This window comes from Corvus cornix, chromosome 4, assembly GCF_000738735.6.
Source record: "Corvus cornix cornix isolate S_Up_H32 chromosome 4, ASM73873v5, whole genome shotgun sequence".
NCBI lineage: Eukaryota > Metazoa > Chordata > Aves > Passeriformes > Corvidae > Corvus > Corvus cornix.
The window spans coordinates 31393397-31415271 of NC_046334.1; the positions used below are offsets into that span (position 1 = coordinate 31393397).

Consider the following 21875-nt stretch of genomic DNA (forward strand, 5'->3'; position numbering starts at 1 on the left):
GCATTATTAAAGGAAAATGCTTCTTAATGCTCTCATGACCTCTTAATTCCCTGGTCAGTTTTTAATGGAACTGGTAATTCTCTTTGTTTTTCTTCCACCTCACTGATAATATAAAGAGGCTTTTTGACGTTTCAGATTCTAGGTCAAAATTTTCTCTTGTGGGGGGTGGAGGAATAGACTTCCCTGATTCAGAATCCTTCTGGAAAATTTAATTTGATCAAAAAACGCTTTTGGATTTGTAGTCAGCTTAGTTCTGTGCGATGATACCAGGAGCAAAGTAGCAACATGAAGCACTTGACTCTGCTTTCAGATGCACTCAGTGCAGCTTGCATATTTAGAGTTGAGAAAAAGAGAGGGCGTGTCTCATTCCCTCATGTGCACTTACAGATGAGGTAGATGAATTTGCTTTAAGAAGTCGAAATGCCGTGATGGTAACAATATATATATGCAAGCTGGTTTTGTTTGGGGTGGTTTTGGGGCTTGGTTTGTTGGTTGTTTTTTTTTAATTCTCTTGCCTGCTCCTGAATTTCTTCTGTGTGCACGCAGAGCAGAATCAGCAAGAGCTCCTTACCCTTTCCTTGCACCAAACCTCCAACTCCTCCAGTGCTGTAGTCTGGGTTAAAGGATCGCGTGTAGCTTCCCCATGCGTCTTCCACAGCCATGGGAAAGGCAGCACAGAAAGCCTTTTTCATGTGTACAGGATGCAATGAATGTCATGGAGGACTGGCTATGAAGGATATAAAAATCTTCCTCCTGGGCGCCCCGATACGTGTCCAAAGCGGTGGACGGGCTCACTCTGGCCCGTCGCTCACACCGACCTGACAGCTCGGATCATGGCCAGTCTCCTGCCGCCCTTCCCGCGGTGCCCCATTCAACAAAGCATCCGAGAAGCCCTTTGGGGCATCCCCAGCTCCAGCTGCTGGCCTGGGGAAGCTGTGACTGTGGAGGAGGGCCTGTTGCAGCAGCAGGAGCGGCGGCGGGAGGAGCCGGAGCCGTTCCAGCGGAGCCGCTGCTGCGCGCGCCGGGAGCGGGTTGTCCCCTCCCGGTCCCCGCGCTCGGCGTCGCGCCGGGAGAGGCTGCGCAGGGAGCGGGTCCCTCGCTCTGGTCCCCGCCGTGCCCCAGGTGAGTTTTCTGCCCCTCTGTCTCGTTACATCCCCATCCCCTGCAATAGGAGGGGTGACGGTGGGGAACTGATAGCAGGCTTGGCAGGCAGGAGGCTGCACTCGGGTTTACTTAGCGCCTTTTTGTGGATAATGACGGTTTGGGATTGGGTGTTTTAATCATTATTTATTCTGAGTGCCAGTTGCTCCGATGGTGTTTGTGGTATTTCATTTGCATTCCTTTCTGTACTTTCTCTGTGCAAAGCAGAATGCTGGGAGTCTCCGAGGCGGCAGAGCTCATGCCATAGGCACGCATGTGCTGTCCCTGTCAGTCAGCTCTCCCTCACTACCCATTAGAAATAACTAAAATTAGAGGATCTAATAAAAGCCTTTCTCCTTTCAAAACAAGGAAATTGTATTTTACAGGGATGTGCTAAAATAGGTCTGTTACTGGCTGGTTTCCATGGGACAGGCCTTAACCCTGAGGTATAAATTCCGCTCAGTGATTTCTCAGTCACTGATTTTGTTTGCATTGAAGGTGAAATTTAAAAACTAAAACAAGCCCCCCTCCAAAAAAAAAACCCCAAACGTGTGAACTTCCAGAAGACCCGCACTGACTTAAGTACACTAACTACTCACTTTGGTCCCATTGATCCAAAAGGATGGTTCTTGAAAGTAGATTCTCAATCCTGCTAACATGGTGAAGACCTGCCACAAAACAGATAAGGACAGCACTATTAGACTCCTCATTTACTCCTTGAAACCATTCCTGTTAAACAGAACATTCAATATCCCTGCGTAGTCAATCTTTCCTGTCCCACACACTGCCATGAACAGCGCTTTCAGGAGCTGAAACTGTGGCGAGGTGGACTTGCCTTTGTCAGAAGTCTTAATGTATTTTGTGTCAACAGCTACGTGACTCCAAGATCTGGGATGTTGCCCATGCAAAGCTGGATGGAGAACAATATTCTTTTGTCCTTTACTCACACGCAAGCCAAGTGCAAAATTAAGTACATAAATCCACCCTGGGAAAGTGATCAGTGAAGGGAAGGAGGGAGGCACTGGTAGGTTGCTGATACTTTCTATTCCAGTTGGGAGGACTGGCATTTGTGGATTCCCAGCCCCAATGAAAGGATGAAAAAAACTGAACCAAAAGTATCACTGATGTCATTAAAAAAACCCCTAAGAACACAACTATTTGGTTCCGCAAGTACTAATTAAAAATACAGAAAAGTACTGGAATTTGAATAAATAGACACTTTACCTTTAAAAAGGAAAACTATTAACTATTAACTTAGAACACACTGAAAGTGTTTGCCTATGGCTCTGTATTCTTCTTCTATGCCTTGGCCATGCCTCAGGCCAGTTTCATATCAGAACAGCTCAAACATAACCTCATAGGTGTTAGAGCAGCCCTTGGCTTTGTTTATGGCACCAGTCATTCCCAAGTATCCAATACTTCATTTTAAACTTGAGGCTTGATAATTTGAGAATCACCTCTGACTTACTTCCAACAATCTAGCAGGGAAGGAATTTCTTGGCTCAAAAGTTCTGGCTTAACTTCACTGGTGTTTTATATGGCCAGAGCAATGTAAAAGACTTGAAGAAACTGAGCTGATGGAGAATATATGCCAACCTCTGCTGTAACAGAGAACACTATCAAGCCTTGTCTCCAGCTCTCACACTTGTGAAACTACAGTAAGTAGGTGCACCAAGAAAATATCGGACATACAAAACAGTGCACTGCAATATCTTGTGTTAGAATCTACAGGACAAAAAGTGGACTAGTTAAGAGTGAGCAAAAACAGTGATAATTACCCACAAATGACTTGGATCTTATTTCCCACTCTGAGAAGTATCTCCATGGGATATAATCAGTAAAAAAGAGCCATATTTAATCAGACTGCAAGCTGTGAAAAGTCTTAATCTTTATTCAAACAGACATCTTCACCTCCTTAGATACTCGGTCAATGTGTTTGTAGCTAGTGGCATCTAACAGAAACAAGTTCTTAAAATTCCTCTGCAAATCAACCTGGATCAGTCAGGCTTAAGTTAGGAGAAAAGTGTCCCCTCCTGAAGCTTTAGAAACCTAAAACTTAGACGTTTAGAAACTACAATTGTTCTAACTTTATTAAATGGTTGCTTTCACTGCCATGTACACAGGGCCTTGTGACACTTTCAGAACTAATGGTCCTGCTAAGTGGTGCTGACAGCAAATAACCTTTATTATGTGCTAAAAGAAGGCACAAATAGATAAAGATGTATTACAGCCATACTTTAAAGGAGGAATGAAGAAGTTAGCACAGATTATTGTGATTCTAAAACTCAGATTTTTTTTCAAATTATTTTAGTGCTTGAATTCGTAAGCTTAATACTCTTCTTCTGTTAGTTTCTGTCTCTTGTTCTTATGTACAGCATAGGCACACGAAACCCATTGAATTTGTAATTGGGCTGTGAGGATATTTTCACCTGATCAGTGGGGAAAAGACAACATCATTGAGAAGTCATCCATTTGGAAAACTGTGATTATTTTCTTCTCTTTAACTTTTCCACCTTTATTTCTTTCTTTAGGTTTGCAGCAATGATAAAGGAAGATGTAAATGACCGTGAAGATTCTGAACCATCAGTATGTGAGAGAAATGGCATGATTCCCATGCATGAGCTAAGTGAGGTAATTAACTAGAATCTCAAAGAATTGTTCTAGTCAGAGAGAACCCTCCTTTTCCTTTCCTTTTTCATTTGTTAAGAATAAACTTCTTAACGTAAAAGGCACTTAAAAGTAAGCATATAGTATTGAGTGTATCTCATATAGATGTCTCTATGGCACATCTTGATGCACACGGTGATCACAGAATCACGGGGTGAACAAGTAACTCCATGCTGAAAGCTCACGAGGTTTGTGTTCCAATCATGATTCTTGAGTAAGGAATATATATATGGAGAGAGAGAGGGAAGAGAGAAAAATAATCAGAAATGTGGAACTATTACTGGAGAAGGGCCAAACCACATTATTGGCAGAATTCCATGTCTACAGTATGACAATATGCTGACATGATTAATCATATGGGAAGGTAGATGATTAACTTGTCAAAAATAATGCTAAAATGAAGTGAGACACATGTCCAAAAATGGTCAAAAAGTGCTTTGGCTATGAATATGGATAAGTAGGTGTACCACTATAAGAGAATAGCTTCAAGGAACTTCATGGAAATAACTCCCAGGGTAGCATTTCTCCATCTCTACTTTGACTTACCAACTTGAGCCTTCCAGCAATGGATTGTGTGAGTAAAGCTTGTACTGGCCAGTTGTGTTGTTTCTTTCATCTTTGTTTTGTTATTTTGGTTCAAGGCTTTACAACAGAAGTTATTAAGTTATTAGTTTAATGTAAGTATCTGTTATTTAATAGAACAGATAGTTGTATTAAAATCACTATCTCACTGGAATGATGCTAATCATTAACTGTATTGTGAAATCCAGTCTGGTAACAATTATCAAATTGTAGAAAATATTAATAAATGCTTAGTTTTGTACACAAGACAAGCTGAGCCTGGCCTGCTATTATTGTTCCTTCATCAAATATGCAAATATTGGTACTGCACAGGTGCTATATCGCTTGGGACAGGAGCCTTGTCAGTTGCAGATAAAAAGGCAAATGTCATGCAGTTTCTCACATGCAATTCTTTGTGCCATGCAAAAAACAAACACAGAGCCAAAAATGCCAAAAATACGTCAAAGCTGGACATTCCTAGAATGGTTGTTTAGTTAACACAGTCATCTGTAGCCTGTGGGAATGCAGTGCATCTCAGCTGACTTCAGGTCTTGCACACTACTTCAGATACATACCGTGCCACTTCTGAGGGAGTCTCCATGTTTTCATTCAGCAGGGACCAACAGCAGATGCCAAAGGTACTGATGGGAATATACAAACAGAAGAAACTGCTCTCTTGAACCACTGCATTCAGCAACCTCCAGAACCAACAGCAGGGTCTTCAATACCTGCAAGAACATGGAGGCAAATATTTGCTTGTCCTCCTCAGGGTTTACTTGCCCAAACAGTGACAAATGGTAGGTAAGGGACACAGCTAATTAAAATAAGAAATGGCAAATGAAGTACTTGTTTCTCTAAATGGGATGATACCTGTCCATTGTCCTTGAAAATAATGAATGGGAACAGCTGTGTTTTAGTTATCCATTGTTTGAAAGTTTTAACCAGAGGATAAAAAAAAGATGAAACAAAGATTTGAATGTACAGTTTTTATTTCTCCAGTCTCTCTTATGTGTTTACCATGGTAGGTATGTTTTTGCATTGCACACTGTTTTCATCAGAAGAAAGACCTCCCAATTTTTGCCTTGATAGTTTACCCTTAATACCCCAGGCTTGCAAAGCCAAGAGTCCTCACTACAAGGCAAACTGACCCATTTTGTTTAGAATTTGTCCTAAACTGAAAGCTCACAAAAGAGACGCCTGGCTAACTAGTTACTTAAGATTTTTCTTAACAAAAGACACTTCATGTGTCTTTGACTGCTTCCACAGCTACTTGGAATTCTTAGGCTTTTATGTTTGGAAATCTACTGGTCTTCCCTTTGCCACCTGTCACCCTCAAGTAAGATTAACAAAAATCCAATCTGAAAATGCAATACATTTCCTCTCCTTTAGTCGTCTTCTTTTATATGTAAGCATGCCTGTTCTCGTTGGACAACTGTAGGAACAGATTTGTGAACCTTGAAAGAGCATAATGTTTTTACATATTTTATAATATTTTCACACACTGTTCTCATTATACTTTTCAGGATGTTTTCCCCCTCTGTATTATCCTGCTTTGATTCTTGTATCAAGGGAAGTATCTATACTCCAAATGTCTAGAGACATGACCATCTTCAGAATTTTTTCCCCAGGGATAACAATGTACTGCACAAACACATTCAGCCAAAAAATTACGCTTCAATTATTTTAAAAATTAGACTGGAGCTGCAGTCGTCAGCTTGAAGATATGCCAGACTGTTCAGCAGCAGGTTTTACTGGGGTTCTGAAGCTGAAGGAAGATAATCAAATGCAAGATAAGTTAGTGAAAGTGTTTGCTTTAAGTTTGAAACCTGTGAAGTGTTTTTCACAGCGGACCAAGGCTCACTAAATTCATTTTGATATTTAAAGTATTTTAGCATCAGTTTAGGGATCATCAAAGATTAATTGCATTATTATGATTAAACTAATTTTTAAGGTAAGTAATTTTATTTTTAAAAGTCATGGTTAACTGCTTAATCGAAAAACAAATGTGATCTAACAACAAAGTTGTTTCTGAGAGATGATTAAATACTATTTATTTTTTGTTTTGTTCCAGTTGCATTCGTGGTCCTGGTTTGGGCTGTGGTTTGGTCCATAACTGGGGCTGAGTGTCTCCCAGGTGGAAATCTGTTTGGAATTCTGTTTCTTTATTTCTTTGCTGTCATTGGAGGTAAAATTTTTGGATTCATTAAAATACGAACACTGCCCCCTCTCCCTGCTCTTCTGGGTAAGATATCCTTCCATCTTTTCTTCCTGTATATTTTGTGTTGTTGAAACCATCCAGTAGGACCTGTATGGTAGACATGTTTGGATTGGGAACAAATAAACTGTGTCACATTCAAAATCTGTAGCTTTTCCAAGTGACTTTTTCTGGTCCTCTCTGAAAAGGTGCAAAACTCCCCAGACTGGCTCGGTGAAATTCTAACTAAGGCTCTCTTCTTAATTCTTCATGAGTCAGAGAACTGTATGATTACAGACTCAAAGTTTATTGTCCTTCAGACCCTTCTGTCACAGTTACTTAAAATTTGGGTTTAATAACACCAAACAGGAATCCTAATCCAGACATCATCTTACAGTACAGTAGTAATCTCTTTGCAAAATTATTTCTGAGCTGTTTCTTGGTATCTCACACAATGAAAATGTTTTCCAAACAAAACATTACAGGAATTCCCTACTGCTGGTAGTCCAAAGGATTTCTTTCTTCTCCTTCCTTTATCTCAAGATAATTGAAACCTGAGAAAGTAAATTCACAACAAGGAATAATTCTTCTGCAGAGTTGTTCTGATTCAATCATAACATTTTTTTTTCACGTCAGCATCCTATTTTATTTTACATAGAAATGCAAAATAGAAATGGGAGATGAAAATAATGTTAATTCTGACATCTTCAGAATCTTTTCGGGTTTCTTTCCTAGAGGAGTTTTTATGTTTGCTTAGATCAGTACAATATTGTGATGTGCTGTGATGTCAGTGAAGTTGGAAATGAAGCTCCAGGTTCTTCTCACCAGCTGTATCCTGTCCCCTTGCTAAGTTCACTGCATAAATGAGTAAAGCTGTTGACAGGCAGTGAAACTCCATGGCAGAGTGGGCCTGCAGTGCAAAGGTGTGATGCTGTAGCCTGCATAGCTGGTGTTGTGCCTCACACAGGAGCTCCACACATGGCCCTGTCCAGGCAGCGTGTGCGTTCTTGCACTGCTCAGTTTCACCAGAGAGAAAAAATTCAAATGAGAGGGAGGAAGGTTTTGCATATGGCATGCATGCCTGCAACAATATGAACACAGAATGTCACATGCAGGGAGTCTGCCCTTTCTAGGTAAACACCCCTTTTAAACAAATAAAAGTATTTCTGACCATTTGGATTCTGTTTGTTTGGGAGATTTGAATTACATCTGTATCTAAAAGTTATGAGTTGAGCTTGAAACTGCTTGTCAGACAGGTAATACTGGACAACAGAAACTTCAGCATGACACCACATGTCTGTTGAGTTGTCTAGGACAGAGTTCATTGTTCTGATCCCCAGTCTTTGAGGAAATTCGGAGAAATCTATGACTCTGAAGATGAGATAGACAATGTCTGTGAATATTCTCTTTTTACGTTAAAGATAAAAACCTTGTGCTCTTACATGCCTTTAACCTATTCTTGCTAGGTCCAGTAGAGTGTAAGGTGGCTGGCTGAACACTTAAGCACCTTATTTTGAGCCTCTGTCTCAAGAAAAAATGAGTGAAATTGGTACTGAAACAACCACCTAATATATTTTAGGTGCACATTGCAGTGAGGTTTATGCAGCAGGAAGCATGGAGCAGATCAGTGAAGATATCCCTTGAGCTGGACATTTTTGCTTTGTTAAGTAGATTCCTGGATCAGGGTAGTTCCAGTGACCTGGACCTCATGCAAACGTTGCAAAGAGCATGTGGTCACATTGCCAGCCTGCTGTAATTGTCATGAGGTACCACAGATTAATTATGACACTGTTTTTCTCTGAGAGGTGGTGGAAAGAACAATGTCTGAAAGTTTAGAGTGTCCCAGGACAAATCAAGTTCACAGTCAAGGCTCACAGTGAGCTGGGACCAACCTGAGCACAGTGATTTGTTTACTTTTTGTCTTTTTTTTTGTTTTTGTTTCCTGTTTCTAAACATGACTAATATAAAATTAATGCCACAAAAATGTATCTTTGAATCATCAGGACTCACAATGGAAAGTTTAAAGTCAACTTTTCCTGTACTTTTCCATATCCTTCCAGAGCAATGGCTTCAATAGCTTTGCAGGAAGTCTCTGATTTGACAGTTTCACTAATATTTGCAAAAGGTTGTATCATGCAAGTAACTCAAATAGAGGATAAGACAGAGTTTCTGATTTCCCATCCCCTTTTTGTGCCCTCTTTGTGTAAGAGTCTCATTGCCAGAGCACTTTAAAACGTCTCAATTAGTCCATGATGAGCTGGTTTAGATTATACTTCCCAAATGAAAGCAGCATTCCGGTTCATGCGATACCTGCATTTCTTACACCTAAGAGGATTTTTAACAATTCCAAGCTTCTGAGATAAATACACAATATTAGATGATCTTCCTATTTTTGTGTTAAAACAAGCTAACAAGAAAAAAATCTTTAAGAATGCAGAGATGTCTTTGCTTATGGTAAGTATGACCTGCACCTGGTGAACAAAGCCAAATTCTTTTGACTCAGACTAAAGGTGTGTATCAGCATCCTGCTGATTTATTCATTGGTGACCTGCTGTGTTTTTAGGCCACTTTTACTGCTTTAAATGTGTTTATCTCTTTTCATGCCTCAGTCCCACTGTTAAAACATGGCTAATAATTCAGAATACAAATTGTTTCCTTTTCTCTCATAAAAATGTGGTATGATGTCTGTTTTTAAGAGTGCTATGCAAGCTTTCCTTGTGCAATAAAAAAAAAATTCATTTGACAGGAGCATATTTGTTTTGACTTAAGGGATGCTGCTTGCTGGTTTCCTAATCCAAAATACTCCATTCATCAGTGACTTTGTCCAGATAAACCTACGCTGGTCTGCAGCACTGAGGAATATTGCTCTTTCCATTATCTTGACCCGAGCAGGACTTGGCCTGGATCCAAAGGTATGGCACCAGCCGTTTGTGTGAGGCAGAGTATACAACAGCTATCAAAAAAATTTGAATAATTGGTTACATTAAAAATACTGAACTGCTCAGTCTTGGAGCATCTGCAAATTCGATCATTACAGAAGCATAATTTTTGTTGTATAATTATGTGTATGTTAATACTGGCAGTTGGATTTGTACAGTAGGTAAGCAATCCAAAAAATACCTGACAAAAACTGATTTTATGATTATTTTCATTTCCTGAATTTTGTGAGCAGAACAAATTGAGGACGTGTGCAGCATCATGGTCTGTCAGGAAGAGTTTACACTGCCTGACAAACTCCCTGTTAGTTTATGCTGAAAAACTAAAGTAATGGAAGGGATCCCCAGTCCTTGAAAGAGAATGTTTTTGTGTGGACAGAAATCCAAAAAACGCAATCAACCACAAAAGTGTAAACCCTGTGTGACTTTTTTTACTGTTTTTTTTAATCATTGCCATTTTATTGCAAATATGTTAATTGCAAAGATGAATCCTGCTGCACTACTGAAACAATGATTCACATCACAATGAAGTCCATAACAGTCCTGTGAACACAAAAGAGTTTCTGCACCCTAAGAAATATGATATTTCATAAATTGATGAAGGCAAGGTTTTGCTTATTCAAAATGAGCTGGCTGATGTAAAGCTGTACCATATTGGCCCCTACCTGTTTAAGCAACCACTTAGAGTTTATAAAACTTAGGTAAAGTATGGGTAGTTTAGAACATCTAAATTGATTTTTCTTTAACAAGAAGAAGTAGAGTTGCCAATGCTTCTGTTATTTAGGAAAGTATGGTGTTGCCAATATTGAAAAATGTCTGTTTTCCTAAATTATCATCATCTTATTTTCCAAGATAATACCGATGCTTGTATGAGCATAAACTGTGTGTTGTTAAGACACAGCTTGGATGCCCAGTTCTGTGAGATTGCGTTTCTTTCTATTTCATGACAACTTTTTTTGCTGAGGGAACTCATTTATGGCTCATTTTAATTCCATGTGGTAATGAAAGTGTCATTTGGACTCTGTGTGTGGCAAATGCTTTGATGCAGTTAAAATTGTTCCTCATGTAATTGAAACTGTAAACACAAAAAAGTCAGCTTCTCTGCTCAGCCCTGATTATGCTGGGATAAACTGGACTGGTAAAAAGTGGAACTCACTGTTTGGGTTTTTTTATTCCATGTCAAAATTAGGGACCTGTCCTAGCAGACTCATGTTTATGACTAACTATTAAAGACAGCTGTTACAAGCAAATTTGCCAGTTTAGAAAAAAAATTTTTAAGTTGCTGAGCCAAAAGGAGCTTAAGCTGTGAATGTCAAGTGAGAAAGAGCTGAAAGATGCTTGGCTCCTTGTGCCAAGTTTATGTAGTTCTACAACTTTTCATGATTTGTTCATAGATTTTGGGATAATTTTTGGGGGTGCTCATGCAACTTCTGGGATTATAGCAAAATCTTTTTGTGGATGTAGCAAATGACAAAAAGCCAAACAGAATTTTCTGTCACTCCTTCCAGTGACGTTCAGGAACCTTGTCAAGCCTGGATTCACTGCCACACTTGAAAATTTTATATCCAAACCATTATGGTCTTGGGCCTATCTCTAGTTTAGGCCATGTCATGTCCTATAGGGCAGCTCAGACACAATTCTTTAATAAGCCATATCAGATTGTAATGTTTTTCCTCTCTGTAAAGCCAAGGGTACTGACACTATTGTGCCCGTATGGTTGCAGGCTCTTCAGAAGCTCAAAGCCGTCTGTTTACGGCTTGCTTTCGGACCGTGCCTCTCAGAAACATGCACAGCTGCTGTCCTTGCCTACTTGTTCCTGCATTTGCCATGGCAGTGGGGATTTATATTAGGGTAACGTACTGCCTTTTCTCCTGTATGACAAAAGTGCCTGTTTTCGGCCTGCAGCTAAATGATCCAAGTGTGGTTAATTCTCTGTGCCAAGCAGAGACCTCAGTTCAGTTCAGCTGGGAAGCTGTGCTTAGCCCCTGTGGTCTTTAGCTTCCCATTTATGTCTGGCTCTGTGGCTAATTTAAAGGTCATATTTTCAGGCTGCGGAGGAGTACTTGCATCATTACTCTTCTGTGTTTGTGACCTGAGCACTTGAAGAAGGAAGAAGGATGGTGCAATCCCTGAGTCTTGAACCACAATACAGGGGGCTTTTAGGGACAGAAAATTATACCACAATTTGGAGAATTTTCATACTGGAATTCAGAACTTCCACACAGAGAGATGCACATAGGATAGCCTTCCTGTCACAACTCAAGGATAAGGATAAGGCATGGTATATTCTAGAGTAACATCCTTGAAGAGAAGACTTTTTCCATCTAGTTCTATCTAAATTGGTGGACTTGGTCCAGACCCATACACTAGAACAAGATGGGTGAACTCCTTCTCTGACACATGCTGAATTTTATGAGAAGGAACTGGGCTACTGAGTCATAAGCATGTCTAGACCAGGTTTCTAAATGGGACAATCAAGGTGTCTGTCAGGGAGCACAATTGGCCTGCAGTGGAGACTCCAGTTTTAGTCTGTGGAGCCCTTTACTTTTAATGTTACTGAGCTGGGCAGAAAGTAAGAGCTGATTGCAGATCTGCGTAGAAATATCCCTGCTTGTAATTAGAAGGGAAAGGTTAGGAAAATACCTTACATAAAGGTCTGCTTATTTATACTTCAAAAGAATTAAGGTCAGAACATTCTGAAGTTTTTTTAGTTCAGTGCTTTCTTGTTGATATGCTGAACCCTGTGTGTTTTCAGTTTTGTTCTAGGTGCAGTCTCCCCTGCTGTGGTGGTTCCCTCCATGCTGATTTTACAAGCTGGGGGATACGGGGTGGAGAAAGGTGTCCCAACTTTGCTAATGGCAGCTGGCAGCATTGATGACATTCTGGCTATCACAGGCTTCAACACTTGCCTTGGGATGGCTTTCTCCTCTGGTATGCTGGTTAATCTGTACATGAGCAAATGTAGAATGCTGATATTTTGAAGAATGTGTGCTCTGTTATGGCTGACTGGTTTGTAATTTAATGGCACCTCCTTATAAAATTCATGTATAGCCTTAAATACAGAGATTGAAATTGCCCATGTTCAAAAGTTAGTGTAACATTGTCAGCTCTGAGTTGTGGGTCACAGCAACTTTCAGAGAACATTTTTCCCTGACTGCTTCCTTAGCTGCCAAGACTGGTCCCTGCATGCCCAACATAATGCTTTGAAATTTCAGTGGGTTTGGCAGTGTTCTTACAGTGGCTCTTTCTCTGACTTCTCTCGCACACTTTCTTGGCATGAGCTTTCAGAGAAAGAAAGTTGCACCATCCAGTCCCTTCAGGCCCATAGGTTCCCTCCTGAACTCCTTTGCCCCAAGTAATTTAGAGCAGACACTGTCCTGGAATCACCCTCACAGGTCTAGAGCGTGGTTTGACTGAAGGGTCTGTGTATGGCTTACTGAACACGTTTTTCTTTTGCTAAATAGGTTCTACTCTGTACAATGTGCTCCGTGGAGTCCTGGAGGTTGCTGTTGGCATAGCAGCTGGGGGAATTCTGGGAATGTTTATTCGATATTTCCCAAGCCATGATCAGGTGAAAACCCAGTAAAAAAAAAAAAAAATTATAATAAATAGATTCTTTGCTAAGGGATTATTTTGTTTACCTATTAATTTCCAAGCCTCCTGTGAAGCTGGTTTGGGGGAAGGCTTTTTACAGTGCTAGCAGCTTCCAGATTGCAAAACCTATCAAGTGAGGATGTGTTTTAAAGGTGATTATTTATTTACTGCACCAATATGTAAAGGGGGAAGGGTCTGATACCCATGGCAGACAGTAAAATAATAATTTATTAGATTGATGCAGGACACATTTACTTCTTTAAGATGTATCCAGTAGGCCTAAGATTAAAAATTAATAAAGCAGATGTATTGGAGGTTTTAAGTGATTTGATCATATCATTAGTATTAATTAGAATGTGTTCCTTTCTGTTAAAATTACATGTACAGAAAGTGGTAGATGAATTTTCTATTGAGGGGTAATTAAACGTACAGAAAATTGTGGAAGAACGTAGATATGCTCTGGACTACCGAAGTCAGTATTCAGAGCATCTATTGCCCTCAGTGGCACCAAATTTTCTTATTAAATAATGTAAGAAGTGTGATACCAGAGCTAAACAGTTAGATAGAAATGAGGAACAATGGTAGATAACTGTCTGCTGTGAGACTGAATGAAATAAAACTAGATTGTTCCTGGCAAATGTTTGAGTTGCCCTTAAAAACATCTGGTGGCCAAGATTTCACCTTTCCTTGGATTAACTGTTGTAGTACTTGACTGCACAGGTAGAAAATCCTGCTATCGCAGAGTTGAGGCAGAGCTGCTGGAAGAGAGCATCATGTTCCTTGTGATAAAAATAGCCTATTGGCAGTAAGATTTTGGATGGGCAGAGGAAAAAAAACATTACCTTTTCCAAATTTGTATTCTTAGGAATTGATGTCCAAAAAAATCCTTAATCCAACTGAGCAGTTCAAGTCTCACTTGAAAGCTTTGATTCCTTCAAAATTATTAATTTGTATTTTCCTTTTCAAGTTCTTATTTTCAAAATTAACAGGAGTAACTTTTTTCCTCCATTTCTGAAAGGAATTTACTTTTTTGTTTCTCTCTTTCCTTGGCTGCAGGCATCTTTGGCATGGAAGAGATCATATTTTGTACTTGGACTGTCCATGTTTGCTGTTTTTGGCAGCATCTACTTTGGCTTCCCTGGATCAGGAGGGCTCTGCACATTAGTCTTGGCTTTTGTCGCAGGTGTGGGATGGTCTGATGAAAAGGTGAATGTTTACATAAGGAGGATACCATATCCAAAGCCTGGTGAATGTACAGCCTGACAGGAGCTTGAATTTCTGTCAGGAGTGGTAATGCTGTATTTGTGAAGTGTTAGGGGCTGTACAGATTTAAAAAACAAACAAACAAGCAAAAAAAAACCCACCAAACCAAGCAGAACATTCTACACTTATTTTGGAAGTCTTTAGCATTTCCCTTGCGAGAAAGTTACCATGTATGTTGGTAGAGCAATATGTATGCCAGTACAGAGCCTGGCATACTGACTGAGAAAAGCTCAGCTTTCCTTAGACATCTTAAGCTGTATGAAGGAGACTTAGTTGTGAAGACACTTGACAGTAGCAATCCAAACTTTTAATTCCCAGCTCTGTGAGTGTATGTACACAGTCACTTTATGGTAAAACTTACAAATGGGTGTCCAAGATACAGCTGTGGACATGGCCTGAATACCCTGAGGGTTCATTCCCTGTGATTTGGAGGGGGTGAAATGAAAAGCAGTGATTAACTATCCTCTCTCATCTTTCCCAAATCCCAGCCAGTGTAATTTGGGTAACTTAGAGAGCAGGGTGCACACAATAAATGGTGACATAAGGCCATACAAAAACCATAAAAAGACTGCTTTTTAGTCACTTTCTTTGAGGTACTAAGCATACTTCCTCTTACTGCAGCTGTCCCACTGCATTTCTGTACCTTGCTATGTCTTACTGCCTCTTTTGCTTGATACCATCTACATTTAATGTTTTGAGGGGATCTTTCTCTCCGCAGCTGTAGGAAAAGGGGAAGGCTCAGATATAGCAGAGTCCATGTTACTATCCCCATCTAGACCCTGACTTCACTAAGATCTCAAGGTTTGTTATAAGAGTGAAAAGAAACTATGATTGCCCAACTTTAAATGATGAAAAACTCTTCTTGGGACTTAACTAGTTAAAGACATTACAACTGATCAAGCTCTCTAATGAAAAGCTTTTAAACCATTTCAGGAGGAAGGACCTTAAAAGAGTATATGTAGTCTATGAAGGCTTAGTTTAAATTCTTTTGATCTGTGCATTTAGCTTCTTGGCCTTAAATATACTGATGTCAAATGCCTTAGCTCGTTTTTCTCAGATGGAGCCAGAGATATCTGCATACTGTGTACTCAGTACATTACCAAGGTTTTCCTGCTGAGCATCTCAAAGGCCACACTCTCCCACTGTCTGTGGTGGAAGGCACTTGACCAACACTGTCTACAGAAAACAATGAACATTGAACCTATTCCTGGAACAGTTAAATGGGCAGTAAACAGACTGAAATCTGCAAAGAGGGGATTTCTGGGGGCTTGGTTTGGTTTGGTTCTGTTTTATTTTGCCAGAACTGAAAAGGGTGAAATAACAAGGAGAAATGAGGCAAAAAATATTTATATATATTTATATATTTCCACCTCATTCTCTTTAACGTTACAGAAGTTTTTGTATTACTGTAACCTACCATTCCATTGACTGAAGAGCAAGAGGTGTGGCAGGATCAGTCCTAAAGAGAATACCAAGGACGGGACATGTCTAGGCCCTGGATTGATTATTAAGTGACAGAGCACTGCACTTATATTTTCCACACGCTCCAGCCTGAAGGTTCATTTGCTAGTGTAGAACCCACTTAATTAAAAGACAAGTGCTATTTCATATGCTGTCTGTACCTTTTCATATAAGTGGAAGATTCTTGTTTATCCTGGCCACAGTCGTTTTAGGAAAATTGTGTAAAGTTCAAACATGAGAAGAAGAGATGGTTTTGCCTTTATACACTATAGCTCAGTGGAAAGTTCTGCACTTGTTCCTGGTATGTGATTTCAGACTTGCTCAGACTAACTTTGCTCCTGCCGACATGGAGAGAGGCCTCTGACTGAGTGCAGCATGAGCAGAGTCTGACTCTGCTCAGCTACAAATGGAAGAACATGTTGAAGCATGCCGTTCCCAAAGGCTGAGAAACTTCATGGCAAAGCTGTTGAAATTACATCTTTCTAAGTACTGAAAATCAACAGTGCTTTATTTTCTTCCTCTTGTCTGCAAACTGCTCTGTTACTGTTCAAACACGAGTGCTTTTTATTTCTCCTCTCAAGACATCAAACATTTCTTTACTAGGAGAGCTAGACACAGTCTGACCTTCAAAAGGTGTGTAACTGATTTTGAATCTTTTAGTATTAGCTCAAAGAAGGAGGAGCAATTCTGGACAATCTTTATGAAACATTTTCATTTTGTCCTATGATTACTTACTGTCGTGTCTACTTGGCCATCTTTTTGTGAACTTACAGATTATTTTTGTTCTTATTGCAGAGGGAAATAGAAAAAATTGTGGCAGTTGCATGGAATATCTTTCAACCTTTTCTTTTTGGTTTAATTGGAGCAGAAGTATCTGTTACATCTCTTAGGCCTGAAACTGTTGGTAAGATCATTCACAAATTACTCAGCTTTCATTACTGGATTTGAAAGAATCTCTGTAAAGAAATCTAAAACAAAGCAAACTATGGCTGACCCCAAAAACTCAAAAAAACAGAAGCACCTATGCCCAAAAGTACTGAGAAGTGTTTGTTTGTTGCAGGGCTCTGTGTTGCTATATTAGGCATTGCCCTAGTTGTGCGAATCATAGCAACGTTCCTGATGGTGTCTTTCGCTGGGTTTAATTTCAAGGAGAAGGTATTTGTCTCACTGGCATGGATTCCCAAAGCCACTGTCCAGGTAAACAGTCCAACATCACTTTCATTCCAGGCTAAATCTATTTTCCTTAGTAAAGCTCCCTCTAACTAGCACAGCAGTAAGCAAGGAAAGGTTCAGGCTCAATGACAGCAGAGTGACAGTTCATATTCTAAAACACTCTAAATCTGCTTGAAAAATGGGTGGAGAACATTTTATGTGCAGGTGTTTTGCTTGCATCCTGGATTTGCTCTTGATAATGACAGTGAATTTTACATACACCACAGGAAGTTTAACAGTTTCTCAGCCATTGCTGATTATTGTGCCTTCACATACAGATTCTGAGAATTCTCAAAACAAAGGTAAAAGCATTTCCCCTCTTACACATGAAGTGTCTGCAAGGACAGTCACATGAGACTCAAAATGGGTTTCAGTTTGTGATTATTTTGGTAAGGAGTAGTCTGAGAGCCATATTAATAGAGATGCCTCAGGCTGGCTACATTCCTGCTCCTTTATTTCACTGATTGTCAAGTCATTTAGACATTGCCTCAATAGCATGATTACTTGCAAACAAAAGTTAATAAACAAAACAGGCAAGGCTTATTACATTAGTGAATTAAATTTTCAGAAGCTGCTCCTAGTTGACTATTGTCAGGATACATTCTCAAAGTGTGGTATTTTAACAGCTGCAATACACAATATACTGGCCCATTTCATTAATCACACATTCTCCAGAAATGTGGATAAAATGGCAGCTAAGCAATGTTCTTCACAGGAGGAAACCACCCAGATAAAGTCATTAGCTTAGGAAATTCCAAGCGTAGCCAAGTGAAAATGGTTCTCATAGGTGTAATACAATGCTTACTTTGCTATGTGCGGCCTAGAAACGAACGGGTTGAATGTACTAAAAATGTCAAACTTATGTGAACTGTTGACTGATGATAGGTCCCTTTTTCCCCCTCATTCAGTGCTAAAGATTACTTGCTCCATCTCAGCAATGTTTTCTTCCCTGCAGGCTGCAATAGGTTCTCTTGCCCTGGATACAGCAAGACGACATCAAGATGAGCAACTGGAAAAGTATGGAATGGATGTACTGACAGTAGCTTTCTTGGCTATCTTGATCACTGCTCCAGTTGGAGCCCTGGTTATTGGCTTGGCAGGGCCCAGACTTTTGCAGAAGGCTCAGACAAATAGCAAGGAGGATGAGGAAAGTGCTGAGGTTGGAGAAGAGGCAGAGGCCTGTGAACCTTCCTAAGACAACTACAGCAGTCTGGTCCTTCAGCCCTGACACTTTTGTTGAGTAAAGATGGCGTGTCTCTAATCTTGCTGGAGGAAACTAAAACTGTCAGTCACCCCTGCTATTTTTAAATAAGCCCTGGTGGAATTCTATAAAATATTTTTATGTGATGATGGTGCCTTGAGACGAAATAGCTGAACATACAGTGAATAAGATGACTGGGCAATGAGTCACTGAGAAGTTAGAAGTCAACAGTTACTTGAAATGTGTGGGTGGTGAGGCCAGGGAGAGGGTCAGAATTTTTCAGGCATGGAGTGGAGTCATGAGGTGGAATACAAACAGAAGAAAATGGAGACTAATGTGAATAACTTCTTGATGGTTGAAACTGGGCTGTGAGATGACAAGTTCTACAACTCAAAGAAAGCAACTTCCAAGTAAGAGACTGCTGACACATAGTGAACAAGTCCTGCTGTGGGTTGGTGATTCCCTCTCCTTCGTCATTTGTGTTCCACAACTTGCCTTTCCCTATTGCTGTTCTTCCTCACAGCTGATGCACTCCTTTGTGCCTTCAAGGGACTGTCAGCTCTGGTCATAGCAAGGAACAGCAAGTGGTACTTACATGCTCAAAGGGACAGCTAGGGGCCATCATGGACTGTGGTAATACAGATGTTGGTGCTGGCAGAAAAAAGGACAGAGCTTGAAAATGGGATGATGGTTGTGGGATGCCTATAAGGACTGGGAGAGGGTTGTATGGATTGTATATGCTGCTTCTTCACCTGTGTACCTCGGCCTTCACACAACATGATGTCGAGGGAGAGATGCTGTCCTACAGCCAGGAGTAACCTCTGTTGATCAAAATCCTGCTCTTGCCTTTTAGGTTTGGTACCACGTGACAAATACCAGCAAATCTGTCTTCCTCTGCTACATTTTGTACAAGTAACTAGCTCCAAGTAAGTTGTTAGTAACTCCATTCTGAGGCATGGGATTCGCACAGCATCCCTCAGAAACTGGAAGTTACTTTGTTATTTTTTTTAAGGCTATTGCATTGTGCCTGTAACTGAGGTGGACAACACCCTCCTGGCAGATTTCTACACTACAGTTCACTGAACTCGTTTTACAGGACACTGTGTAGAATACATTTGATGTGTCTAGATTTTGGCATTAGTAAGAACCAATCATTTCTTTTTTAGCTTCTAAATTTTTAATATGCAAAACAAAAAATCTACAAAAATACTTTTAACTACTTAAATACTTCTAATGTTGACACTGTACTACTTGCAGAGTGTCATATGCCTCTGTATACAGATGAGCTGTACACAGCTCAGTATGCATGCCTTTGTATAAGCCCTCCTCTCCATGCAAAAAGCAAGCTTCCTGAGAAGTACTTAAATTTCATAGCCTGCAGTTCCAGCACAATGATAAAAATACCAGGAAATTCTGTGGTAAGTTTTCCCCTAACAGTTGTCAAGTACATTTTATTTTTCTAACTGTGCACACTGCTGTTCTCTCTGCTTCCTCGGGAATGTACCATCTTCAGTTCAATCCCTCTTTAGTTTCAGTCTCCTGACCTCAAAGGAAGATGCTTTCAAACTGCACCTGATGGGTTTGAAGCTGGAGCAATGGTTAAGGGTGCTGTGCTTGGTCATTATTGTGTCATCCCTGGACTTCTGTGCCTGTTCTGTCTACTTCACATGCACTCCTGGTGTCCTCCGGGCCCAGTCCTGTTCGGTATCTTTATTGATGATCTGGATGAGGGGATTGAGTGCACCCTCAGTAAATTCATGGACAACACCAAGTTGGGTGGCACTGTTGATGTGCTGGAGGATAGGAAGGCTCTGCAGGGGATCTGGACAGGCTGGATCAATGGGCTGAGACCAACGGATTGAGGTTCAACAAGGCCGAGGGCCAAGTCCTGTCCTTGGGTCACAGCAACCCCAGGCAGTGCCACAGGCTGGGGACAGAGTGGCTGGGAAGCTGCCCAGTGGAAAAGGACCTGAGGTGCTGGTCAGCAGTGGTTGAACATGAGCCAGTGTATACCCAGGTGGCCAAGAAGGCCAATGGCTTCCTGGCCTGGATCAGCAGTAGTGTGGCCAGCAGGACCAGGGCAGTGATTGTCCCCCTGTACTCAACACTGATGAGGCCACACCTCAAGAGCTCTGTCCAGTTCTGGGCCACTCACTACAGGAAGGACATGGAGGTACTGGAGAGAGTCCAGAGAAGGACAACGCAGCCAGGGAAGGGTCTGGAGCACAAGTCCTATGAGGAGCAGCTGAGGGAGCTGGGGGTGTTCAGCCTGGAGAAGAGGAGGCTCAGGGGGCACCTTACTGCTCTACAACTCCCTGATAGGAGGGTGTAACCAGGTGGGGGTCAGCCTCTTCTCCCAGACAACCAGTGACAGGATGAGAGGACAGAGTCTTAAGCTTTACCAGGGGAGGTTTAAGTTGGACATTACCAGGAATTTCTTCACAGAAAGCGTTGCTAAACAGTGGCATGGACTGCCCAGGAAGGTGGTGGAATCATCTTCCCTGAAGGTGTTTAAGGAAAGACTGGACATGGCACTTAGAGCCGTGGTCTAGTTGACATGGTGGTCATAGGTTGGACTCGATGATCTCAGAGGTCTTTTCCAACCTCATTGATTCTACAATTCTGTGAAATAGGTGTAGTTTTAACAGGAGGTTAAGTATTTGGAAATTGTAATGTTGGTAAACCTAACTGACAAGATGAGGGAATACAGTGTGCAGTTCATCAGTGACTGTCTATAAAATAGTTCTACTTAAGTAAAAGGAGTTCATTTTTCTGTAAAGTTTTATAAAAAGTAGAATCCTCCCACAGGGATCACTATGCCAAATTTGGAATGTGTTCAATAACAGAAGTGTGATGTTGTAAGAATTACAGCCCTTTAAATTTGGACACAAACTTAAGTATGAAAGCAAACCTCTGATAAAGAGCTCTTGTTCATGATAGTCTCTTAATACTTCCTCACCAGCATAACAGCATCTCATAAATGGGATTTACCATGTTCCCTTAACCTCAGTGCACTCTCAATTACACATTAGATCACTTCCACCATTCTGAGTGCCTGAATAAGCTATACCAATGAAACCTGTCGTCTTTTTTGCTTATCTAAATAAGATTTAATCAATTTTTCTTTCCCTGCCATTTTATGCGGGTATTTCTCACAAGACCCCTTTCCCCCAGCTTTTATTAAATCTCCAAAAAGAATCAGGTTGAACCTACTACGTAGACCTGCAGATCTAAAATTAAAAGCTTTAATGCTTTATAATGTTCCTCTCCTTGTCTTCCAGAAAGGAAGAAAACACTTCCATCTTTTCATTAAAGGATATAGTCTATCAGGAATATACTAGGAACCTAAGAGACTGGGTTTTTTTAGTAAGTATCATGACAATTCCAGCTGCTTTTAAATAGCAGCTAACTTGGAAAGGTTTGATTTCACTTTTTATCACAGCTAGTGCAGATGAATCATGACACTGAAGACCACCTCCCTTTCAACAAAATGCCATGGAAATCGTTACTGAATAAGGCATAAATTCAGGCCAATAAAATCATTACAGCATGGTAGTCTCTTATTTGCAGAAAATAAAATTAGAGCACAATGTGTTGTAACTGATAACCAGAGAGTCCCGCTGTCAAGCAGGCATAATCACAGGCG

The 21875-nt window shown here is 40.6% G+C and overlaps 1 protein-coding gene across 3 annotated transcripts; it reads left to right on the forward strand.

Annotated features, from left to right (window-relative positions):
• Positions 1-119: 119 nt before the first annotated feature.
• Positions 120-18804, forward strand: SLC9B2 (solute carrier family 9 member B2). 3 transcript variants are annotated; one of them, XM_010411697.4, is made up of 12 exons: positions 120-1122; positions 3672-3771; positions 4982-5165; positions 6440-6610; positions 9332-9474; positions 11222-11349; positions 12254-12429; positions 12963-13069; positions 14149-14298; positions 16612-16720; positions 16877-17013; positions 17984-18804. In XM_010411697.4, the coding sequence occupies exons 2-12, from the start codon at positions 3682-3684 to the stop codon at positions 18221-18223; spliced, it is 1635 nt and encodes a 544-aa protein (XP_010409999.2). In that variant the 5' UTR covers positions 120-1122; positions 3672-3681; the 3' UTR covers positions 18224-18804. The 3 variants fall into 3 exon arrangements, with proteins under 3 accessions (XP_010409999.2, XP_010410001.2, XP_019148862.2); XM_010411699.4 differs by having other exon boundaries at positions 4985-5165; XM_019293317.3 differs by lacking the exon at positions 120-1122 and adding an exon at positions 1129-2798.
• The last annotated feature ends 3071 nt before the right edge of the window (positions 18805-21875 follow it).

What these genes read in the sequence shown, in the direction of transcription:
- SLC9B2 (XM_010411697.4), top strand. Translation starts at nt 3,682, where the DNA reads ATGATAAAGGAAGATGTAAATGACCGTGAAGATTCTGAACCATCAGTA. An exon ending in ATTTCCCAAGCCATGATCAG is followed by an intron (nt 13,070 to 14,148) that starts GTGAAAACCCAG and finishes CCTTGGCTGCAG; the next exon opens with GCATCTTTGGCATGGAAGAG. An exon ending in TTCCCAAAGCCACTGTCCAG is followed by an intron (nt 17,014 to 17,983) that starts GTAAACAGTCCA and finishes TCTTCCCTGCAG; the next exon opens with GCTGCAATAGGTTCTCTTGC.